We start from the raw sequence: 20332 nt of genomic DNA on the forward strand, positions 1-20332 counted from the left end.
GCAATAAAAACATTCGCTGGGATCTTCGAAGGTTCCATTTAAGTTTCGTTTGACCACTGCGATTATTAGAAAAAAAGACCACCACATTATTCTAAACGGCGGGAAAGAAAAACAAATACAAAAAAGAACAACACTAAGCGAGACAGAAATAACCCCTGCCCAGGAGTGGAAGAAGCCACACAGACAGTTTGTGTTAAATTTCGACGACATGAGCTCATTTAGTTGTTTTTCAATTTGGACTCCAAAACAGTTCTATGTAGTTAACGTTTTGTGTTTTGACAATTCCTGACATATGTTCATAGCGACATATCAGTGTATCCGCTGAGCGACGGGGTTTTCTTTTTCACCATCTCTTCGTCCTGAACTGATAAAAGGAGACCCGGAATCGTATCCAGCGAAAGGTGGATTACCGCCCGTACAAGATTTCATCTTCCAAACGGAAATGAGATTTAGGAAACAACGGCCGACGCGATTGGGTAGTAAAAAAGTCAAGAGAGCAAAGAAAACGTGACACTGCCCCCCCCCCCCCCCCCCCCCTCCAACAAGAAAAAATCCGGTTAAAAGGGGAGTGGCATTAGTGTGACAGACATTTCCCAAACTTAGGAAGCCATCGTTCAGCCCCAGGCGTATTTTGCAACCTTTAATAAATCCTCGATCCGCCCGGAATAAAAAGGCTTATTGTAAGCGAATAATTTAAAGAAGCGCAGAGCAACACGTCTAGCGACCTATAAATGGACATGCTGACACGATTCAAGAATTGGTTTCCTTTTAATACTTCAACAAATTATCTTCTTTCAGATTTCATAAACAACTCAGAGTTTGAATTGGCAAGCTTGTATATACCTTGTTTGGATGATATAGATATCCAACGATTTGATTTTTGTAATAAGGGAAATTGTTATGTGGCTAAATGTTTATTTTTTTACAAAGGAAATTGGGTGCCTTGTGTTGATATATACACTGTCACTGAAGAAACGTTTGACTTTCACGAACGGAAGAAAAATGACCCAGTTTTGAGGCTTTTAGGAAAATCAAAAGCAATTATTGACAACTTTTTGCTATTCGATTCCATTTTAAAATATAAAAGATAGGATCAGATTAACATCTAAGAAACCACTAAAAGCGGTATCTGATCCTCGGTTTTTAGTGAAATATCTATAATTTAAATACAATTATATAAGACGTTCGGCTGACTGCAAAGCCAAATTCGCGACTAAAATAAGGCTTCTTTTTATCTACTTGGTAATTGCATGATATTTATAGTTTGTTTATACAATTTACGTTCTATATTAGCTTGTTTACACTTGGAATGTCTAGGACAAATCCTATATTATTCGATGTCTTTCCAATTCACAATGTCGCGACTTGTCTTTTGGCTTCTCCAGGGCTTTGATAACTCGCTTTCTTGCTTTTCTCAGGCTCATTGTTGATGCCATTCTTTGTGATACCATTTTTGCAATTATCTCGTCTAGCCAACTGAATGACGCGACTTCTTTGCCTCACCGGAACGTCAGGAAGAAGCATTTTGCGAGCCGCTTTCCCGGCTTGGCGCCAGATACCTTTGAGACCTGCGCGGAAATTCTCGCTCAATATTGCATAAATAAAGGGGTTCGCGCTCGCATTGCAGTAGCCAAAAAACATCACTAAAAAACTCGTCAAGATTTTGTTGCCGCAATAGGCGAGCGTGTAGTTTGTATAAAAGCACGTTAAGTGGACAAAAAGGTAGGGGAACCAACAAAGATAGTGAACAAAAATGATAACCAAACTTTGGCAAAGAACCCTCCGGTTAAGCCTTTCTCTTGATTGCTTTGTCTTGGAGATTCTATTGATTTTCGTGGCTGACGCGGCTAGGAGAGTTACCCTGTTACAACGGACTCGACAGATAATTGCAAGATATAGAATTAGCGTCAAGAGGAGGATCAGAACGAGAAGGACAGCCTCTATCTCGCCCCAGGGCTTAATGGTCTCCTTTCGAGTGGAACAATACGCCCTACCGCGCATCTCCGACAGCGAAAACGCAGCAAGTTTTGGCGCGTAAAAGATCGCTGCGAAAATCCATAGTCCAACCCCCACGCCACACGCCTTTGCATTGCAAATGATCTTTCTCGTGGGGTAAAAAACCACCAGGAACCTCTCTAGTGCAATAAGAGTTATTGTTAACGCAGACACTGCGAATGAGGTTTCTATAAGAAACGGTACGATCTTGCAAAGAACCAAACCAAATTTGTCACCACTAATCCATTCGCCTTTTAACAGAATCCGAGTTATCATGGTTGGAACACCAAATAAAGTCGCCACAATGTCAGCAACAGCCATGTGTGCAATGAAAACATTAGTTGGGGTCTTCAAGGTTCCATTTACGTTTCGTTTGACTACTGCAATTACCAAGGAGTTTCCCGCAACAGATAGAATAAAGATCACCACAAAAGCTGCCACTTGCGAGCTTTCCCCCTTTGATGTTAAAACGCTAGATGCGTTACTCGCGGTACTCGGGTTAGAAAAAGGAATCGCTGTTGTAGTCAGCGAATTATCCATCTTAAGATTCCTCTGTCCTTGAATGCCTAACTGGCGTGTAATCACTAAGAACCCGTTGGTTTAGTCTTCATGTCCGCACTCTGCCGTTGACTTCAAAGGCAGCCCTTCAAAAATCCTTTAAAAGGAGCCGGAATGCCTCGGCGCTTTATAGCGAAATCCTCCGCAATGTATCCAGCAAAAATTGATAAAGATAAAGTCTATTGACATGCGCTTTCTAAATGCGCGGGTTGAGCGTGAAACTGCTAACGACTGTTGCGCGGGCTCTGTAAGTGGCACTTAGCCCATCCCACCCATTGATGAGTTCATACTTGCCGCCGAACATCCTTTGGAATATTCTATATTCTTCTATATCATCTCGCTTTTTATTGTACTATACTCGATGTGGTGTTTAATTCAAGCTAATGCAGTCTTATGTCGGTTCCTGTTGTGACCCAAATGGCCGCATATGTAATTGCCCTGTATCTTTGAATTATTTAATACCACAAAAAGACATGTCAGTTGCTACCGAAAGATTGAAAGGTACTGGTGTTCATTTCACAGATTTTCTGTCTCCCGACTAAGTGTCAATTAGCTAACAGCCAATCAAAGGCGAATCCCGCGAAAATGAAAGCTACAAATATTTAATTGCAAAACCTTATAGATGTATCATTAATAGCATAGGTTCCTCGTGGAATTTGGCCGTCGCCGTCTTTGGCGAGCGCAGATTGAAAAAAAAAAGTAAAATAAGTCTAAAAGAGAAACCCTTGTTATTTGGTTTATCATGGCAAACTATAGCGCCTGCGTGCGTCCAATTTCGGCAATTTAATTTTGCCCTCAATTAACAAAAAAATGCCATCGCACCTGGCCAATCAGCAAGAGTAATTTTACTCTGTATATTAGAGGAATAACAGGTTGATTTGTGATTTTAAGCTAGTATTAAAAGTTGGTAATATTCAATTTTTTTAAAAGAAATTACCCAAAACAAAATGAAAAAAAGGACAGAAAAGGGGAAAAGAAAACAAAACTCATTAGACTTCGGGACTGAGATTTTCCTATTGCATCGCGTACAGCTGTATTTGTAAACATTTAAGCTAACACACACTCGTAGCACTCATCTTCCGGCATTCAAAAATGAAGGTAATCATTTTCTATTCCCAAATCATACTTCTCATAAATTTCCTTGCAGATGCAATGAATTGATAGGATCTTTATAAATTCTCCAGAAGACCAAACTATTCTTCACATGCTTCCTGTTTATACGAGTTCTATACTTTATCAAAACCCCTCGACACAATAAAAGATAGTATCGCCGTATGTGACCATTTAAAGTTCTCGAATTCGGAATGAATGAGTGTTTCCTCCGGGGAAAGTAGGCGTTTTGCTACCTTATCATAGAGATGCGTTGAAAATACCTTTTTATAGGCAAAAAGTAAATTAAAACTTTAATTAAACTAGTTCTCTATCCTAGATAAACACACGTTTGAAATGTAAAAAAAAAAATAACTGACTACAAAATCAAGAGAAATCCTTCAGTTAGAGTATATTTCAACACGCGATAACAAAATGTCGAATTTACAGCTGTCTCTTTTCATTAATACCTATTTCTAAGCGGGTAGCACATTGCTTTTGCTAGCAGTTAGTGGTTATATGACGTGATGCGGATTTAGTGTCTTGTTATTGCTTACTTCACGATTGAGCTTCTCGGGGAATTTTGAGGATTTTCTGGAATACTCTCAAAATTATCCATCTGTCTTTTGGAAATCCAATTTCATTTTTTAAAAAGAAAGTGGTCTCTAACTTTGACTAATAGCTATTTAGGCAATAAAAAAGCCAGTTAGTTCAAGAAGCCGTATTTTTTTTTTACTCATCGAAACACCCACACGTTTAAGAAAAAAAAAATCAGTAACACCTGACGCGTCAGCGGAACCTCATTCGCCTCTGCATATCATTATCACGTACACGTTGTTTACTAGTATGTTTGAGAATTTCTGAGTTAATCGTCATTCTCATTGCGGGAAATATAAAAGGGTGAGTAATATTTTTACACTATTTTGACGAGACTATACATCGCGCATATCGGTCATTCACAAAAGCTTGATTGCCAAAAGTAAATTAAAAGAAAATAAGTTTGAGCGTAAAATAATGGATATATTTTCACCTTGGATGTTCCGTATCTTCAGGGCATTATGGGTTAGATGGACATCAGATGGTCAAGCAATTGTCCTGTCTATGCGCATGCGTAGGCGTAGGCGAGCAGGTTACTACACTTGGTCGCAAAAGACGTCTCGTTAAGGGCGGTGTAGGAGCCACTTGGTTTATCACCGTGTGAAAGTACAAGCCTTTTGCGAATTTAGGGTTGGATTGAAGCTTATAAGTTCATTGTTCTGAGTTTGGGAAACATTGAATTATTCCGGTTTAGTGTATCACAGCACCGATTTTTTGGAAAACCTTTAAAAATTGCTTTTTGCATTGAAATGTAAAGAGTAAAAGAATATCATATCTAACCGAATTGATTATCAAGGTTCTAAAACTTTTTCGTATTTAGCACACGAATGTGTTATACCTTCACAATAACGCCGTCATCATGTGGCAAAAAGCTGGTAATAAAATATCATGTTGTTAATCAAGTGTTTTTAATCATCTCTATCGAAAGGAAACCAGATGATTAATCATCCTCCGCTTTCTGCAAAAAAGCGCATGGGTTAATTCTCGAAAAAGGAAGCGTTTTTAACTCATTTACCAACCCAGAGCTGAGAGAGGTGTTCCGAGTACTTCGTCTGCTAATGAGAGTTCGTCGTTTATAGTCTGCATTGCGAAGTTCCAGAAAATATCCATTGGAAATTCCGGGGGTGGGGTGCGTGGGGCGGTTCAAATGCCCAGGAGGGGAGGGGGGGGGGGGGTGTAAAATGCCCTTTTTCCTTAACAGTTACTGTATTTATTTTTTTCCAGGGGGTCGGAAATTCCAGACGAGTGGGGAGTCATACCTCCGACCCCCTCAATGGGGGGGATGGATACCCCGCCAAGCTAATTAAATCCGCAATCCTTTTCAATTTGGGATCACACAAGCAATAAACTACATCAAGAGACCATGATGTAAGAGAACGAATCCCCCGTATTAGGGTATGTTCCAACGATGTCGTCCGTGAAAGCTATTTTTAGAACAACCAGTTATTTTTAGATACGCCTTTGATTGGTTAGCGCTCACGTTTCCTAGCAACATGAGTCTTACGCGCGATCACATCTTGAGCAATGTGAACCAGCAAAGGATGTTATGGGAATATTTTTGACAGAAAATACCTTCCTTTTTTACGAATGCTGTGAAAATAGTCTTCCATAGAGTACGCTGGATCCAATCAATTGTTTCTGGGACATTGAAATGCATAAAGTGCGTGATTTTAGGCTCTGGGATCAACTTCCTCAGTAAAAACTATTACTGCTGACGCAATTATAGGTATGCGACTTGGTTTTTGTGGTCATCGCGCGGGTACCCTGTGGTGTCACTCGCCAGCCAGTCAGTCAGCCGCGCGACTCCCAGGCCCCACTCGGCCCCGAAATGGCGACTAAATACAAGCACGGAGCAAGGGGAAAAGTTCTTGTCGATTATGCGATGATTATTTATTTTGCCTCAAATTTTGTGACTTAAGGATAAAGTCAACTAGAGGAGATCTACTAACATTCATTCACGCCAAGATTTATCTGGTTTTAGCTAGTAAATTTAAGCAAGTAACAGTTCACATTAAAAAGCGAACAGAACCACAAGAATGCGACCAAAAAAAAACAAAAAAAAAACAATGCAAGGTGAGTTTCGGACGACGATTTGTATTGTCTATTGAGGATATGACAGTTATTAGGCTTTTTGTTGTCCTTTTTGTATGCTTTGAGAATGCGAGTACTTAACTTAGTAATCAAATTATTTGAGCATAACAGGTTTTGTTTTGACATTCTTCGTTTTATCTATATTCTTGATTGTGTTGAATAAAATACAATACAACAAAAACTGGAATTCGTCTTTAATAAGACTTCTTCAGGGCAGATTGATTGTGTTGAGATATTTCATAAAGGCTAACCAATATCGTGTTGCATTTGTCAAATACTGCTAAAGAAGACCGTTCTTGTCTTTATATCCTGTGCTCTTAGTCCTTATAAGATACATATCCTTAGAAGATACAGCAGCTTTTTCAACTTACAAGAGAAATTTTCCTTACCGAGGATAAAAAAAAAACTATTTTCAATATGTATTGTTGTTATTGTCTGCATCTTGCATCTCATGTGTTTATTTTTTTTCAAATAGTTGTGGAAAATTAGTTAGATTATAAATGGCTTGATAAAAAGATAGTTTTGAAAGAAATAATGAATAATTGTTTTCACTCTTTTATGAACCAGGAACTACCTGAGGGCCAAGATGAATGCTAAAGACTGGAAGACATGAGAATTAAAAATCATGTCTTGAAGAGAACAGTAGGATGTTCTTATTCACTAGTCATTTGATACCCCCACACCCATGGTCCCAGGGAAGGGTGGGGGATTAAACTTTAATTAAAGCCTGTTTCCAAGTTAAGAGTCAAGAACAGTCAATACCACCCCCCCCCCCCCCCCCCCCCCCCCCCCCCCCCCCCCCGTTTGACATATTCTGGTTAAAAAGTGGTCTAAAACCCCACATTAACCCCTGACTTCTGCGGGGCCATAAGGGAGGGGGCGCAAATGACTAGTTTATTACTATGTGATTCAGCAGTACACACTCATAGGTTTTTTTAGAACAAGATACTTATATAATATAAATCTAAAAACAAACTTTTGCTTTTTAAATAATAAATCTGTAAAGAAAACAGTTTTCTATCAACCTAAAGATAATGGAAAGGGGATATTTTAGAAAAGTACTGAATATAATTATCACATTATTGTTATTATATTTTCTTTTCAAACATTTAAGGAAGAGTCATATTTCTTCCTTTTTCTTCTCCCTGTTGACTATTTTTATGCAATTGATGCTCTTTGCTATTTCCTCTCTACACCAAAAATAAATTAATGAACAGATTTGATTTTTAAATTAGAAATTTTCATTTATTACTTTCACTTATATTTTCTTTTTAGGGTTTTCTTTACAAGTCTCTTGCCCATTACATTTATTTTAGATGTTTAGATTTATTTCATTGGAATAGTTAGATCCAGGGTTTCTCAAAACACCAAAATATAATGCATTACTGGATGTATATTTGTAGATATTAATTCCCATGGGGATGGAAAATCACCACTTAAAATGGTACATTAAATCTTCAGCATTGCATCTTACCTAAAATTGTGTCTGACACTATATTCCATCTTTAAAATCCTGTTTTATCCATTGTTCTTCGCAAGAACAAAGCTTGTCAGAATGTAGCTTTACAAATGTACATTAATGGAACTTTTATTAAGGGGAAGGGTTTTTTAGGGCAAGATACTTAAATTTTATAACACTAGCAACAACCTTGTTCTTTTTCAATAATAGAATTCTGTTCACATAGCTTGGATAGCAAAGACATGGCCTCTTTAGAGGCCTGTGGTGGTGAAAGGGTTAAGATAATGGGAAAGGGGAAATGTCAAGAAATGCTCAATCAAATTATTTTCATTACTGTTATATTTTTTTCACCAAACCTTTCAAGTTGAGTCAATTCACTTTATATCTCCTCTCCCGCCAATTATTTTTTAGTCAATTGATATTCTTTGATTCCTCTCTACCCCAAACATAGATCAATGAAAGGGTTTGGTTTGAAATTAGAAGTTAGCATTTTCAATCTGTTTTTACTTCATTGCATTCATTTGGGAGTAGGCCACCAACAACAAGGCCACTATATGGTAAAGTGGGGTGCACCAATATGTAATACATGAAAGGAGATATATTTTTGGATTTTAATTTCCAGACATTTTTCTGAATATTCGGTCCAATGAAGGAGAGAATCGCCACTAAATCAATACATAAAAATCACAGTATGGCATCTAAACAGTCTAAATATATTATTTTGAATCTTTGGAATGCTGTTACATCCATGGTATTTTCTGCACAAGGGCAAAGCTTGTGGAGTATTGTTTTGATTAAAAAAAAGATATTCATAATGGAACTTCTATGATGGGACATAAGAATTTACCATTAGACTCTTGACAACTTTGACAGCCATATCCACACCAGGAATTGTGTTTGTTAACTTTGTTGTACTGCATAATTTAAATTATTGAATAAGGCCTGGATCCATTTGGTTGGTACAATAAATAAATCTCAGTAGAGAGCAGGATGCTAGATCCCCCAATAATACCTTTGATCAGTCAACACAAAAGGTGTTTATGCTGGCTCCGCTTTTAGGCAGTGCCTAAATCTATATATTACCATTATATTCACACCGATGTTGTGGTTATTAAGACAAGTATTTCACAAATAAAAGATTTCAAGTCTTTATGATGAAGTAAATCTTATTCCAGTGACAAGGGTTTCTTGAGTGACATGATTTCTGAACATTTGCGTGAAGAATTGAAGTTCATTCATCTAAAAATGTTGCAAATCAAAGAAAAATAAAGGCCTTCTTGTATAAAAATACATAACATAGACTCTGAGAATGCCTGGGTATTCTGTCTCAGCGAATTGCAGAGAAAAATAACTTTTTAGGAGTCTGTACGATGCATCTTGAATGAACTCCAAATTCACCTTCTCCCCAACAGTCTTCCCGTTCAATTATTTATATAACATTTAGATGACTGAACATAAGACAACTTTACAGATACCAGGACACCACCCTATGAGTAGCATTGTGATCATGAGCCTTGAAGAGCAGCTGAAAGGATAAAAAGAGGCAGAGGGAAAAAAATTGTTGAGAAATTGTACTAGCTCGTGGTGCCCATAACCAAATATGGCGCGACGAACCATATATGGATGCTATTGACAAGCTTGCGCAATCTAAAAATAGCTTTCATGGACGACATCATGAGCCACGGGGATTCGTTCTCTTAAATCATGGTCTCTTGATTACACAAACTACAATATGTAATCCTTCCGCTAATATCGCACTTTTATTTTTGTATCGGAGCAAGGTTTTGGCTAGGTGGTAGATAATACATCATGCTGGGTGGCTGCAATATGCTCTACGCTAAGCATGCTGGGTGGCTGTTATATGCTCTACGCTAAGCATGCTGGGTGGCTGCTTTATGCTCTACGCTAAGCATGCTGGGATGCCGTTATATGCTTTACGCTAAGCATGCTGGGTGGCTGTTATATGCTCTACGCTAAGCATGCTGGGTGGCTGCAATATGCTCTACGCTAGGCATGCTGTGTGGCTGTTATATGCTCTACGCTAAGCATGCTGGGTGGCTGTTATATGCTCTACGCTAAGCATGTTGGGTGGCTGTTATATGCTCTACGCTAAGCATGCTGGGTGGCTGTTATATGCTCTACGCTAAGCATGCTGGGTGGCTGCAATATGCTCTACGCTAAGCATGCTGGGTGGCTCTTATATGCTCTACGCTAACCATGCTGGGTGGCTGTTATATGCTCTACGCTAAGCATGCTGGGTGGCTGCAATATGCTCTACGCTAAGCATGCTGGGTGGCTGTTATATGCTCTACGCTAAGCATGCTGGGTGGCTGTTATATGCTCTACGCTAAGCATGCTGGGTGGCTGTTATATGCTCTACGCTAAGCATGCTGGGTGGCAGTTACCTTATACGTGACCACTTATTTCGCCTATTTGCCCTAAGAGCTATGTGGACCTCTAAGCTATATAAATCATCCGAAGGCCCGACTTGCTGAAAATGTTGTTTCGTTTATGCATGAGTTTTCCCGCAAATCGGTTCGACGGGCTTTAAGCTACCTATTCCAAAGATGGCTACTGATACGGGCTGTTTTAAGACTAATAGCGGTGGATAACTGGTCAAATGAACCTTCACAGCTAAGAAACCAACTGAGTGATCAATCAAGCCGACCTTGACCTCCCCCAGTGTTACGCAATTTTCTATCGTTGTGAGGGGCTTATGTGACGTTTGGCTTTGTTTCTTTAACCGTGACCAATCAAGATCAACAGAAGAAATTAAGGTCTTTGCGTGACTACTCAGCGCGTTCACATATTCCTCATTCTGGGTCACGTGTCAGGTAAGTGCAGTTATATGTTACACGCGTTTGGATAAAAGGAGGATAGTTCGTTTCGTAGACCTTTTTCAAGCTTACGAGGCACACGTTAGAGTCATCCACTTTCTTCATGTTTGCCTTACAGTACTTGTTAAAGTCTTTGACCGTCCCTTTATCACCAGTAATACCGAATGCCACGACACGTAAGATGTCCATAGTTCCTGCACATTGCAAGGTGATGTCTTCGTTCCCTTTTCCAATTACTGCAGAGAGATTAAGTTTCGAAAATAAGATAAGGGGTATTGGTATTAATGTGGGGTGAAGATAGGGGGTGTGGGGTTAGAGCGAGTATGGGGAAAGTTTTACGTACCTTTAACTTTGCCCTTACCGTAATCTTCAGGTTAGTTCGAGCCGAGGATAGAGTTAAGATTATAGAGTGAAAGAAGGGTGTGGGCTGGTGAAGGGAGGGGAGGTTTTAACATGAAGGTGGGGGTAGGTGTAAGGGGCTGGAGATAGTGTTATAGGGTGAAGGTAAGGGTGAGAGTGGAATTGAAGGTCAGTTAGGAGAAAGAGCTAAAAAATCAGCGTGAATATGGGTAAAACGAGTACGAATAAGGACAAACAAAAAGGGTTTGGTAATGGTAAGGTTAAGTGATAGAGGTAAGGTTACAAGTAAAATTTGGTGAAGTTAAGGGCAAGGGAGAGTTAGTGTGAAGTAAAGGTTCAATTAAAGGAAAAATTGACGGTAAGTTCAAGGTTGTTTGAAAAATAAATGGTAACGGTTAAAGTGGAAAATAAAGTAGTTTTAAGAGAAAGTGAGAGAAAAGTAGTTTTAAGAGAAAGTGAAAGTAAAGTAGTCTTAATAGAAAGTGTAAGTAGTGAAAGGGTAAGAAGTATAAGAAAAAGAATAAAGGGTGATCGTCAGGGTAAGGGGGTAGGATGGCGAAGTATAACAGTCACTCTTCTCACCGGTTCTTTCCTTGGATACCATACGCGTGGGAGGCAAAGTCGTTGGTTTCTTGGTCGCCGCTGCTGCTGGTGGTAGTGTAACTGAATAAAGACATATGAATAGTTAATGTGGGTAATTAAAGAAACCGCTTACCTTGTGTATTGTGGTCCCTTCAGGATTAAAGACGCAGTTGTTCACTTGTTAGTTTACGACAAGGAAATACCTGAATACAGTGGAACCTAGATTTTACGATGCTGGATTTTACGATAACCTCGATTTCACGATGGCGTTTCTTTTTCCAGGCGAAAATACAATGAAATATATAGGAGAAATTACCTCGATGTAACGATATTGGATACAACGAAATTCTCGATTTTACGATATAATTCTGTTCTTCCAAGCGTAATTTTGACCTCGATACAACGATATTACTTATCTGTCCTTTAAAAAAGAGAGAAAAACTCCGAAGACACCACACACGTTCAGTACAGTTAATCGGTTTTTTTCACTTGACATATTTTGTTAAATCATATTTCAGCCTTACAAAGAGTAACTGTACACTCTTACACAGATAATATTATTATTTTGTAAAAGTTGATAATAAACTAGACCTCGCTACAACGATATTTTCAATGGATTTTCCTTTATATCGGAAAATCGGGGACCTCTTTGCAACGATACCTCGATTTTACGATACATTTGCTTTCTCCCAAGGCATATCGCAAAATCCAGGTTCCACTGTACCTCTGTTAGATACGGCATACGGAATCATGTATGGAGCGATGGTGACAATGATAAGGATTTTGGTAATTATGCTGAGAATGTTGATGACGCTGCTGCTGCTGCTGCTGCTGCTGCTGCTGCTGCTGCTGCTGCTGCTGCTGCTGCTGCTGCTGCTGCTGCTGCTGATGATGATGATGATGATGATGATGATGATGATGATGATGATGATGATGATGATGATGATGATGATGAGGTCGTGGACGGGGGCTCCTACCTGAAAGATTTATGTCTTGAAGTTTAGTCGAACCGACCCTAGAGGTAGTGCCAGAATTAGATGGGTATTTGCCGTTTGGCATGGCGGGAAGATACACATTCTTAACTGCGAGACTAGCTGAGAGAAGGAAGAGAGAGAAAAAACTCGCAGAGGAACAGCAAGAGAAAAAAGATAAACAAACGAATGAAGCAAATGTCAGATGCACAGAGATAAATAATTAGTGTGGAAAGAAGATAAAGAATATTAAACTAATGTTGGAGTATATTGATATCCCTAGAAAAATCAATTCGATTAACAATACATGCTTTTGTGTGTGTTTGCTTTGACTTAAAAAGGGAGAGTATGGAAATAAAGGGAGAGTATAGAAAAGAAATAAGACAAAAAACTTTATAAGCACAAAAAAAATGATTGATTTGTTGTTTGGTTGAATTATAAGTTAGTTCATCGACTGATCTTTTCTTGAATAATAACAAAACAGAGGAAATCAACGACAATCTTCCATCAAAGCATCTATTAAATGAGATGGAGAATAGGAAAGTAACCAGAGCGTCAGAATAAAGGGGTGCAAAGATTGTGAGAGATTCCTATCTCACCAGCATACTCTTGTATACAGGAATATTGCAAACCTTTGCACAGCTCAACCAGGAAGATAAAGTAAGGTATAAGACCAATGACACCACCGAACAAGAAGCATAAGATGTAACGAAAGATCAACGCCACGCGTGGGTGATGTCGCGTGGAGAAAAGCCGCGTGAACTTCTGCGTGGAAGAAAAGAGCTAGAGTTAGACGCAATAGAAGGGAGTGGTCCCCAGAGATAGGACCTTGGCCTTCTCCAAGTACCGCACGACAACACTTTGATCACCACCACCATCTATGTTTGTATTTTTAATTAGAAGATTCCGGTTTAAAAATTCAGAAAAGGTCGGAGATGGATGCTATAAAACGGAATAGAAAGCTAAACATATACAAATACATTTTAATACGTTATCTACCGCGAAGCTTTGCACTTCAACAGTCCTTCCGGGGGGACTCTTCAGAAAAGTAGACGGGGGGTGATCGTCACATCTTTTAGGGTATAAAATTTTGACAAACTGCCATCTCTTAAGGGGTGTTGAATGATATTTCCGACTTTGCTATCTCTTAGGGTATAAAATTCAACCAATTCTATTCCTAAGGGGGTGCCTAACGTTTTTTTCCGATTCTGTTATCTCTTAGGGTTAAATATTCCTTCGACCATACCCAATTTGTTTATATCTTTATGAGTAAGAATTTCTGTTGATCACCCCTGTCTGTTTTTACCGGAGCCCTCTAATGTTATGTGGCCTGCCACGGATGGCTAGTGTGGGTGCAGATAATGAAGGGCGCAACTCACTTTGCCCAGTGAGACCTTCTTGTCCTTCCCTTTCTCGTCCTCCCGCTGTTGTCCGTACATTCTGATCTGTTCCTCGATCAACGCTTTGCTGGAAGAAAGGTCGATAGTCAATACATTCTGCCTATACAAAATCCCTCGACCCGTCTCATTTATAAGAATACGCCTTCTAGTATCAATCCCATATTCTGGATTTTAGGGTTTGCACAGATTAAGATTTCGTGCGATGGCAACGTTCGTGGGAGGATCTAAATTACGGAATCCGATTAATGCGCCGTTCTTAAGTGCGTCCCCCAGGGAGTTAGATCGGGCCACCCACGGAAACATCACGCGAGTCAAACATGCATTGAAAACAATAACATGTGCATATTCTGTGCAACTCTTCCTTCAAATACCTTGCTCCTTAGATTCCAACGAAAAGCATATTTTTTTAGTTAAACTCGTTCCCTTCCAATTCACCTTGTTCTTAAGTGTTCTAGCTATAGAGTAGACGCACATAATATGAATATTTTTGTAAATGAGCACCTATTTAGTTCAAGCAGCCTTATCAGCATTATCAACTTCATAGCCAAAAAGAGATAAAAGGAGAAAACAGGAGACAGTATTCGTGTTAGGATTTCTTTCTCTCTTCTTAACAATTTCTAAATTTCTGTTTGCGTCAGAAAAACGTTTTGAAAAATGTGTAACAGAAAAGTTTCTGAAAATTACAAAAACTCCGATAAAAAAGTTACATCTAATAACTAAACTAAAGAAATGGTCGTTCGAAGACAATATTCCTTGGTCTGAATTTTGAAAAATGGCGTCCTTTTTAAACACCGTTAAGCTTGGAGATAATAAATTTTTAATCAAAATCACCGTAAACGATTAAAAAAAGTTCGTAGAATTATTTATCGTGGGGGCCTTCAACCATGTAAGAACTCGTATAAACGTAAATCCCCTAGGATAAGGGATTCAGAAAAATAAAATAAGACTATCCGCTGGCGGAGGCGATATCGTCAAACTATAAATTCTGTTTTAGAAATATAAATTTTCTTAGGTGATACCTCTACCCAGTATTTATTTTAAAGTCCCAGTACCTTAGTGTAGCTTGATATGGCTATTGAAAAAACGGACTTCAAAGGCTTGGTTGGAGCAGATGTTGTCACCTTGAAAATCCCTGAAGAAATACGCAAGAAAGGATACCTTTGAATAGGGACAGATGGGACCACTACGTTTATTTGATTAGCCTATTGCGCACGCGTCTACCCATTAATTATGAATGACGTCACACCGAGGGAGCCAATAAAATAGAGTTGTTTTACTAAGACGTATCTTTTGTTTTAGAAAACAGTTAAATTAAGGTAATTAGTTTTAATTTTCTGTGGGATATATTATTGGGGTTATCGTTTGCGGTTTTAGGTCTGTAGGGAAATTGTAATCGAGGTAAAGAAATAGTGCATAGTCCACAAGCAATGACGTCACACTAAGGGGGCCAATAAAATGGCGTTGTTTTACTAAGACGTATAACTTTGTTTTAGTAAACAATTAAATAAAGGTAATTAGTTTTAAATTTTCTGCGCGATATATTATTGGGGTTATCGTTTGTGGTTTTAGGTCTGTAGGGAAATTGGGAAATTGAGGTAAACAAATAGTACATAGTCCACAGGCAATCGGTAAGTACCAACTGAGATTAAATCAGAAAAAAAAAGAAATTGTTCCATGCTTTAGGGAACAAATTAATCTAAAAACCATTAGTAAGGCAATAGTAATATTTCAAGCCCTAGGCCCGAGGCACTAAGAATACAAGTTATTTTTCAAATCTACAGGATTAAAAAAAATCTGCCCAAATCATTTTGTGTTGAATACTTTTTTAGAGGCTTGTATTACTTCATACTCGTTTTCATACTTTTTTCTGCTTTAAATTGCTATTTCTTGTTTTGTTTATTAGGTGTTGTCTGATAGCAATTTACTCTATGTGATTGATTCTACTCAATAGTAAAGACACAAAGGATAATCAACAAAGAGCGCTATATCAATGTGTGAAAGACGCTTTCACACTTCACTTAGCAAAGAAAGGGCCCTATCAAGAAGTAGTGTTGTCGGCGTGGGAATACGATGTGTGAACAGTTGTATTATTCTTGGTTCATTCAAGGAGTTGTGATGTTTACGTAGAACTCAGAAATTTTAATTATGAGGTTTATTCCAACCTAGACAAAGGATGTCTAGAAAGAAAGTGTGGTTAAAAATCTTTTAATTGTCCGAATTTTTAAAAATATTGTAGGGCGAATTTCCACAAATCATTTATCGAGGAATCTATCATTTGGTGGCTGCTTTTGTCAGTAAAGTAATCCGCATCTAACTTTTTGTGGAGTGAGTTGTGACGTCAAGTGTAACCAATGAGCTTGTCCCAGGTCTAATGCTTCCTCACGGTAGTTCTACGATCACAGGCAACCCAGTTATAAACGCTTTGGGCTAGCCCGACCTTTGTATTATCACAAGGGGATGATGAGTGTTAGCATGCTTTGAATTTAAGCTTTCGCTGGCGTCCCTGGTAATGTAGTCATATGTGATTTAAATACCTAGCTTAAAATTATCGTAAATCCCGGTGCTGCTCGTTTTAGGCGGTATCCCTTCAGGTGGACCAGATGACAATGTTGACCAAATTAACCCCCACATGGGGAGGCACGATTAAAATTTAGGGGGATGGGGATAGTAAAGTCGTAGAGCCAGAAATATGAAAAGAAACGCCTGCGGAAGAAGGCTCGATGTTAGCATAGGGACGATACCTTTGTTAAGTACGACAGCGACAGGTTTGAATCCTCTTGGTGGAGTTATGGCAACAGGGCTGCATAGCTGTACGGAGTAACAGATGACGCAGTAACAATACTTGTTTAGCAAGAACACGACATCTGCTGCACCCGTTTGGCAACAGTGCTCTGATGAGGAGACATCAAGGACAGAAGTATCTTAGTTTATTATTGTCATCATATTAGTAAAGTCATCATCATTATCATCATAATATTAAGTATAACAACGGCTAGAACATTGAGAGCAGACAAATGCGTAATAAGAATGTGAAACAATCAGTCACAATATGGTCAGATGTATGAATAGACCAAGGATACTAATTGTACAGTAGCGAACACAGGCGAGAACGTACAGGCCTATTTCCTTAACTCCTGCAACCGTACGCTTTTCTTTGGCCCTTTTTCCATACAACGTCAAAGGTTAAACCTAAACCAGACCTAGACCTAGACCTAGACCTAAACCAGACCAAGACCTAGACCTAGACCTAGACCTAGATCTAGACCTAAACCAGACCTAGACCTAGAACTAAACCAGACCTAGACCTAAACCAGACCTAGACCTAGACCTAGACCTAAACCAGACCTAGACCTAGACCTAGACCTAAACCAGACCTAGACCAAGAACTAAACCAGACCTAGACCTAGACCTAAACCAGACCTAGACCTAGACCTAGACATAAACCAGACCAAGACCTAGACCTAAACCAGGCCTAGACCTAGACCTAAACCAGACCTAGACCTAGAACTAAACCTAAACCACACCTAGACCTAGACCTAAACCAGACCTAGAACTAAACCAGACCTAGGCCTAGATCTAGACCTAGACCTAAACCAGACCTAGACCTAGAACGAAACCAGACCTAGACCTAGACCTAGACCTAAACCTAGACCTGGACCTAGACCAGACCTAGACCTAGACCTAGAACTAAACCAGACCTAGACCTAGACCTAAACCAGACCTAGACCTAGACCTAAACCAGACCTAGACCTAGAACTTAACCAGACCTAGACCTAGACCTAGACCTAGACCTAAACCAGACCTAGACCTAGACCTAGACCTAAACCAGACCTAGACCTAGACCTAGACCTAGACCTTAACCAGACCTAGACCTAGACCTAGACCAAGACCTAGACCAAAACCAGACCTAGACCTAAACCAGACCTAAACCAGACCTAGACCTAAACCAGACCTAGACCTAGACCTAAACCCTAAACCTGAATCAGACCTAGACCTAGACATAGACGCAGACCTAGACATAGACCTAGACCTAAACCAGACCTAGACCTAGACCTAGACCTAGACCTAGACCTGGACCAGACCTAGACCTAGACCTAGACCTAGACCATAAATAAAAGGACAAAAGCACGCGTACGGTTGCAATGCTCGCTTCGGGAACGATATGGAGATAAGAGCAAGGAAATTGGTTCCAAAAGTAAGTGTAAGCTTCAACAACTTGAAAAAAAACATAACCACCCTCAAACCATACACAACCCCCCTAAACTATCCTATCGCCCGTGCTTTACCTGTGCACCTGGTGACCGTCATGTGTGTGAGTGCATACATACCCACCCCTAAACTATCCTATCGCCCGTGCTTTACCTGTGCACTTGGTGCCGTCATGTGTGTGGGTCATACATAACAACCCCTAAACTATCCTATTGCCCTTGCTTTACCTGTGCACCTGGTGACCGTCATGTGTGTGGGTCATACACACCCACCCCTAAACTATCATATCGCCCGTGCTTTACCTGTGCACCTGGTGACCGTCATGTGTGTGGGTCATACATACCCACCCCTAAACTATCCTATCGCCCGTGCTTTACCTGTGCACTTGGTGACAGTCATGTGTGTGGGCGCATTTTGATCATCGAATGGGATGTATACGCCAGCTTTCATCCCACCAAACAGCGTGACGTCATTGTATATCGCATGCACTTTGCATGTATTTGGTGACGTAACTTGGCAACGCACTGGGACTGACAGAAGTAGCCATACTATCAATATCAACGGTGCTTTCATTGTCTCTACCTGTGAAAAAAGCTAGTACTGAAATTATATAGGATTTCTTACCTTTTATCTTGTTTTCGTTACTTTTTTCCCTACCCTCTCAGTTTTATTCTTAGTCCTTATTATTTCTATTAAACTTTCTTTCTTCTTTCGGGCTTTCAGGGCCGTAGCAGAATTGACCAACACTGGGGGGGGGGGGGGGGGGGGGGGTGTGGGGGCAGTGACTCCCCTTTTCCGAAACACACTTTTTTTTCAATCATTGACGTCATGAGGCTCAAATGCCCAGTGGTCGCTCTTTCGGCATGATCTCCACGCTTGAGAAAAAAAACAGATATCACTTTTCCTGGTCGATTTCCTTGGTAGGGGGTGTGAAAATGCTAAAGAGTTCCAAAAAGATTTCCTACGAAGTCGTAAGATACTACAACTTACACTTTAATGAACCAGTAGTAAGTGATCTAGGGGGAGGGGGGGTTAGGGGGTTTAAACACCCCTTTGGGCTACCAGAAAGCAATATGTAACAAAAAAATGACCCCCTCCCCCCTTTGTCACTGAGTTAAACCCCCCCTTTAGCAAAAAGCTAGATCCGCCCCTGTCCAGTATAAAGTTTAGAGTTTTAGGCGGCACCAAGGTGGGCCTTCGTATGAGGACTTACGAAATATCAAGGATATGCTTTGCCTACGAATGTTTGTTTATGTTGCAATAAAACATCAGTTCATTGTGACTTGCTTTAGTCTAGTGCTTTGGTAATCCTACACTACTTACCTAACAAACGTCCGGTGAGTGTAGAATATTGAAGCCCGCGATATTGACGCGGAAAGAGGAAACGAAAACTTCGTTATGATACAATGATGCAATGTCAACAACAAGCTTACACCTTAGGGCGACAGCTTCAAGTATACTGTCCTCCTTACCCTTTATTCCAAAGCACACGATTTGACATTTTTGCTTCCAAGAGGTCATTGCACTGTATGAGCCTTCTCTGTATATCAGCGCCGCGTCATCACATGATTGACAGTCACCGGAAATTGATCAAGGCTTATCATTATAGATAATTCAAACGAGCAGCAACTTCCCTGCCACATAATTTGGCTTCCTTGTATACCTCGGGGTTTTTTCAACCTATTGAAGTTCTTTTTCAGAACAGTTATAAAAGGGTATTCTTAGTTGCTTTACCTTCATCAAAATGATAACTCGCTCGAACATGGAAAATTCGAATTCCCCGCTTGCTATTTGTCTCCCTTCAGATCTCGAGTGGCAGGAATCTACTACGTATAGCTTCTCTATCAATTATGAGAAGGCTCTTAGAGTTCCCTTCAAAAGAAAATTGATTAAATTTTTGTTGAAATTAATGCTTATCATTGTATCAGTGAAATCCTCACACCTAAAGAATAGAATTACATTTGTCTTCTCCGCCAATCAGAAACGCGAATTGGGAATCCAACAATACATATCAACACTTCCAGACACCAATTTGACAAGCTCAAGCTTTGCTTAAAAATGGTGGACTGCTTTAGTGTTTGAAAACATGCTTGATAGCTTGCCTTTATGCCTGAGAAAAAGCTGGAAGCTTAGAGCGGCTATTTCTTTAGCTGGGTATGACTAAGGATTAGTACTGAAGGAATT

General features: G+C 39.7%; 1 protein-coding gene across 6 annotated transcripts; it reads right to left on the reverse strand.

Annotated features, from left to right (window-relative positions):
• Window positions 1-9522: 9522 nt before the first annotated feature.
• Window positions 9523-20110, reverse strand: LOC116618548. Of its 6 annotated transcripts, none has more exons than XM_048726555.1 (7): window positions 19621-20085; window positions 18526-18678; window positions 16681-16830; window positions 14992-15071; window positions 13919-14006; window positions 11569-11649; window positions 9523-10862 (listed from the first exon to the last, which is right to left on the reverse strand). In XM_048726555.1, exons 1-7 carry the CDS (start codon window positions 19667-19669, stop codon window positions 10603-10605), a joined length of 861 nt encoding a protein of 286 aa, XP_048582512.1. In that variant the 5' UTR covers window positions 19670-20085; the 3' UTR covers window positions 9523-10602. The 6 variants fall into 6 exon arrangements, with proteins under 6 accessions (XP_048582512.1, XP_032238284.1, XP_048582513.1 ...); XM_032382393.2 differs by having other exon boundaries at window positions 18526-18730; XM_048726556.1 differs by having other exon boundaries at window positions 18526-18730; window positions 19472-20085.
• Window positions 20111-20332: the final 222 nt, after the last annotated feature.

Source organism: Nematostella vectensis, chromosome 4, assembly GCF_932526225.1.
Source record: "Nematostella vectensis chromosome 4, jaNemVect1.1, whole genome shotgun sequence".
NCBI classification, from domain to species: domain Eukaryota; kingdom Metazoa; phylum Cnidaria; class Anthozoa; order Actiniaria; family Edwardsiidae; genus Nematostella; species Nematostella vectensis.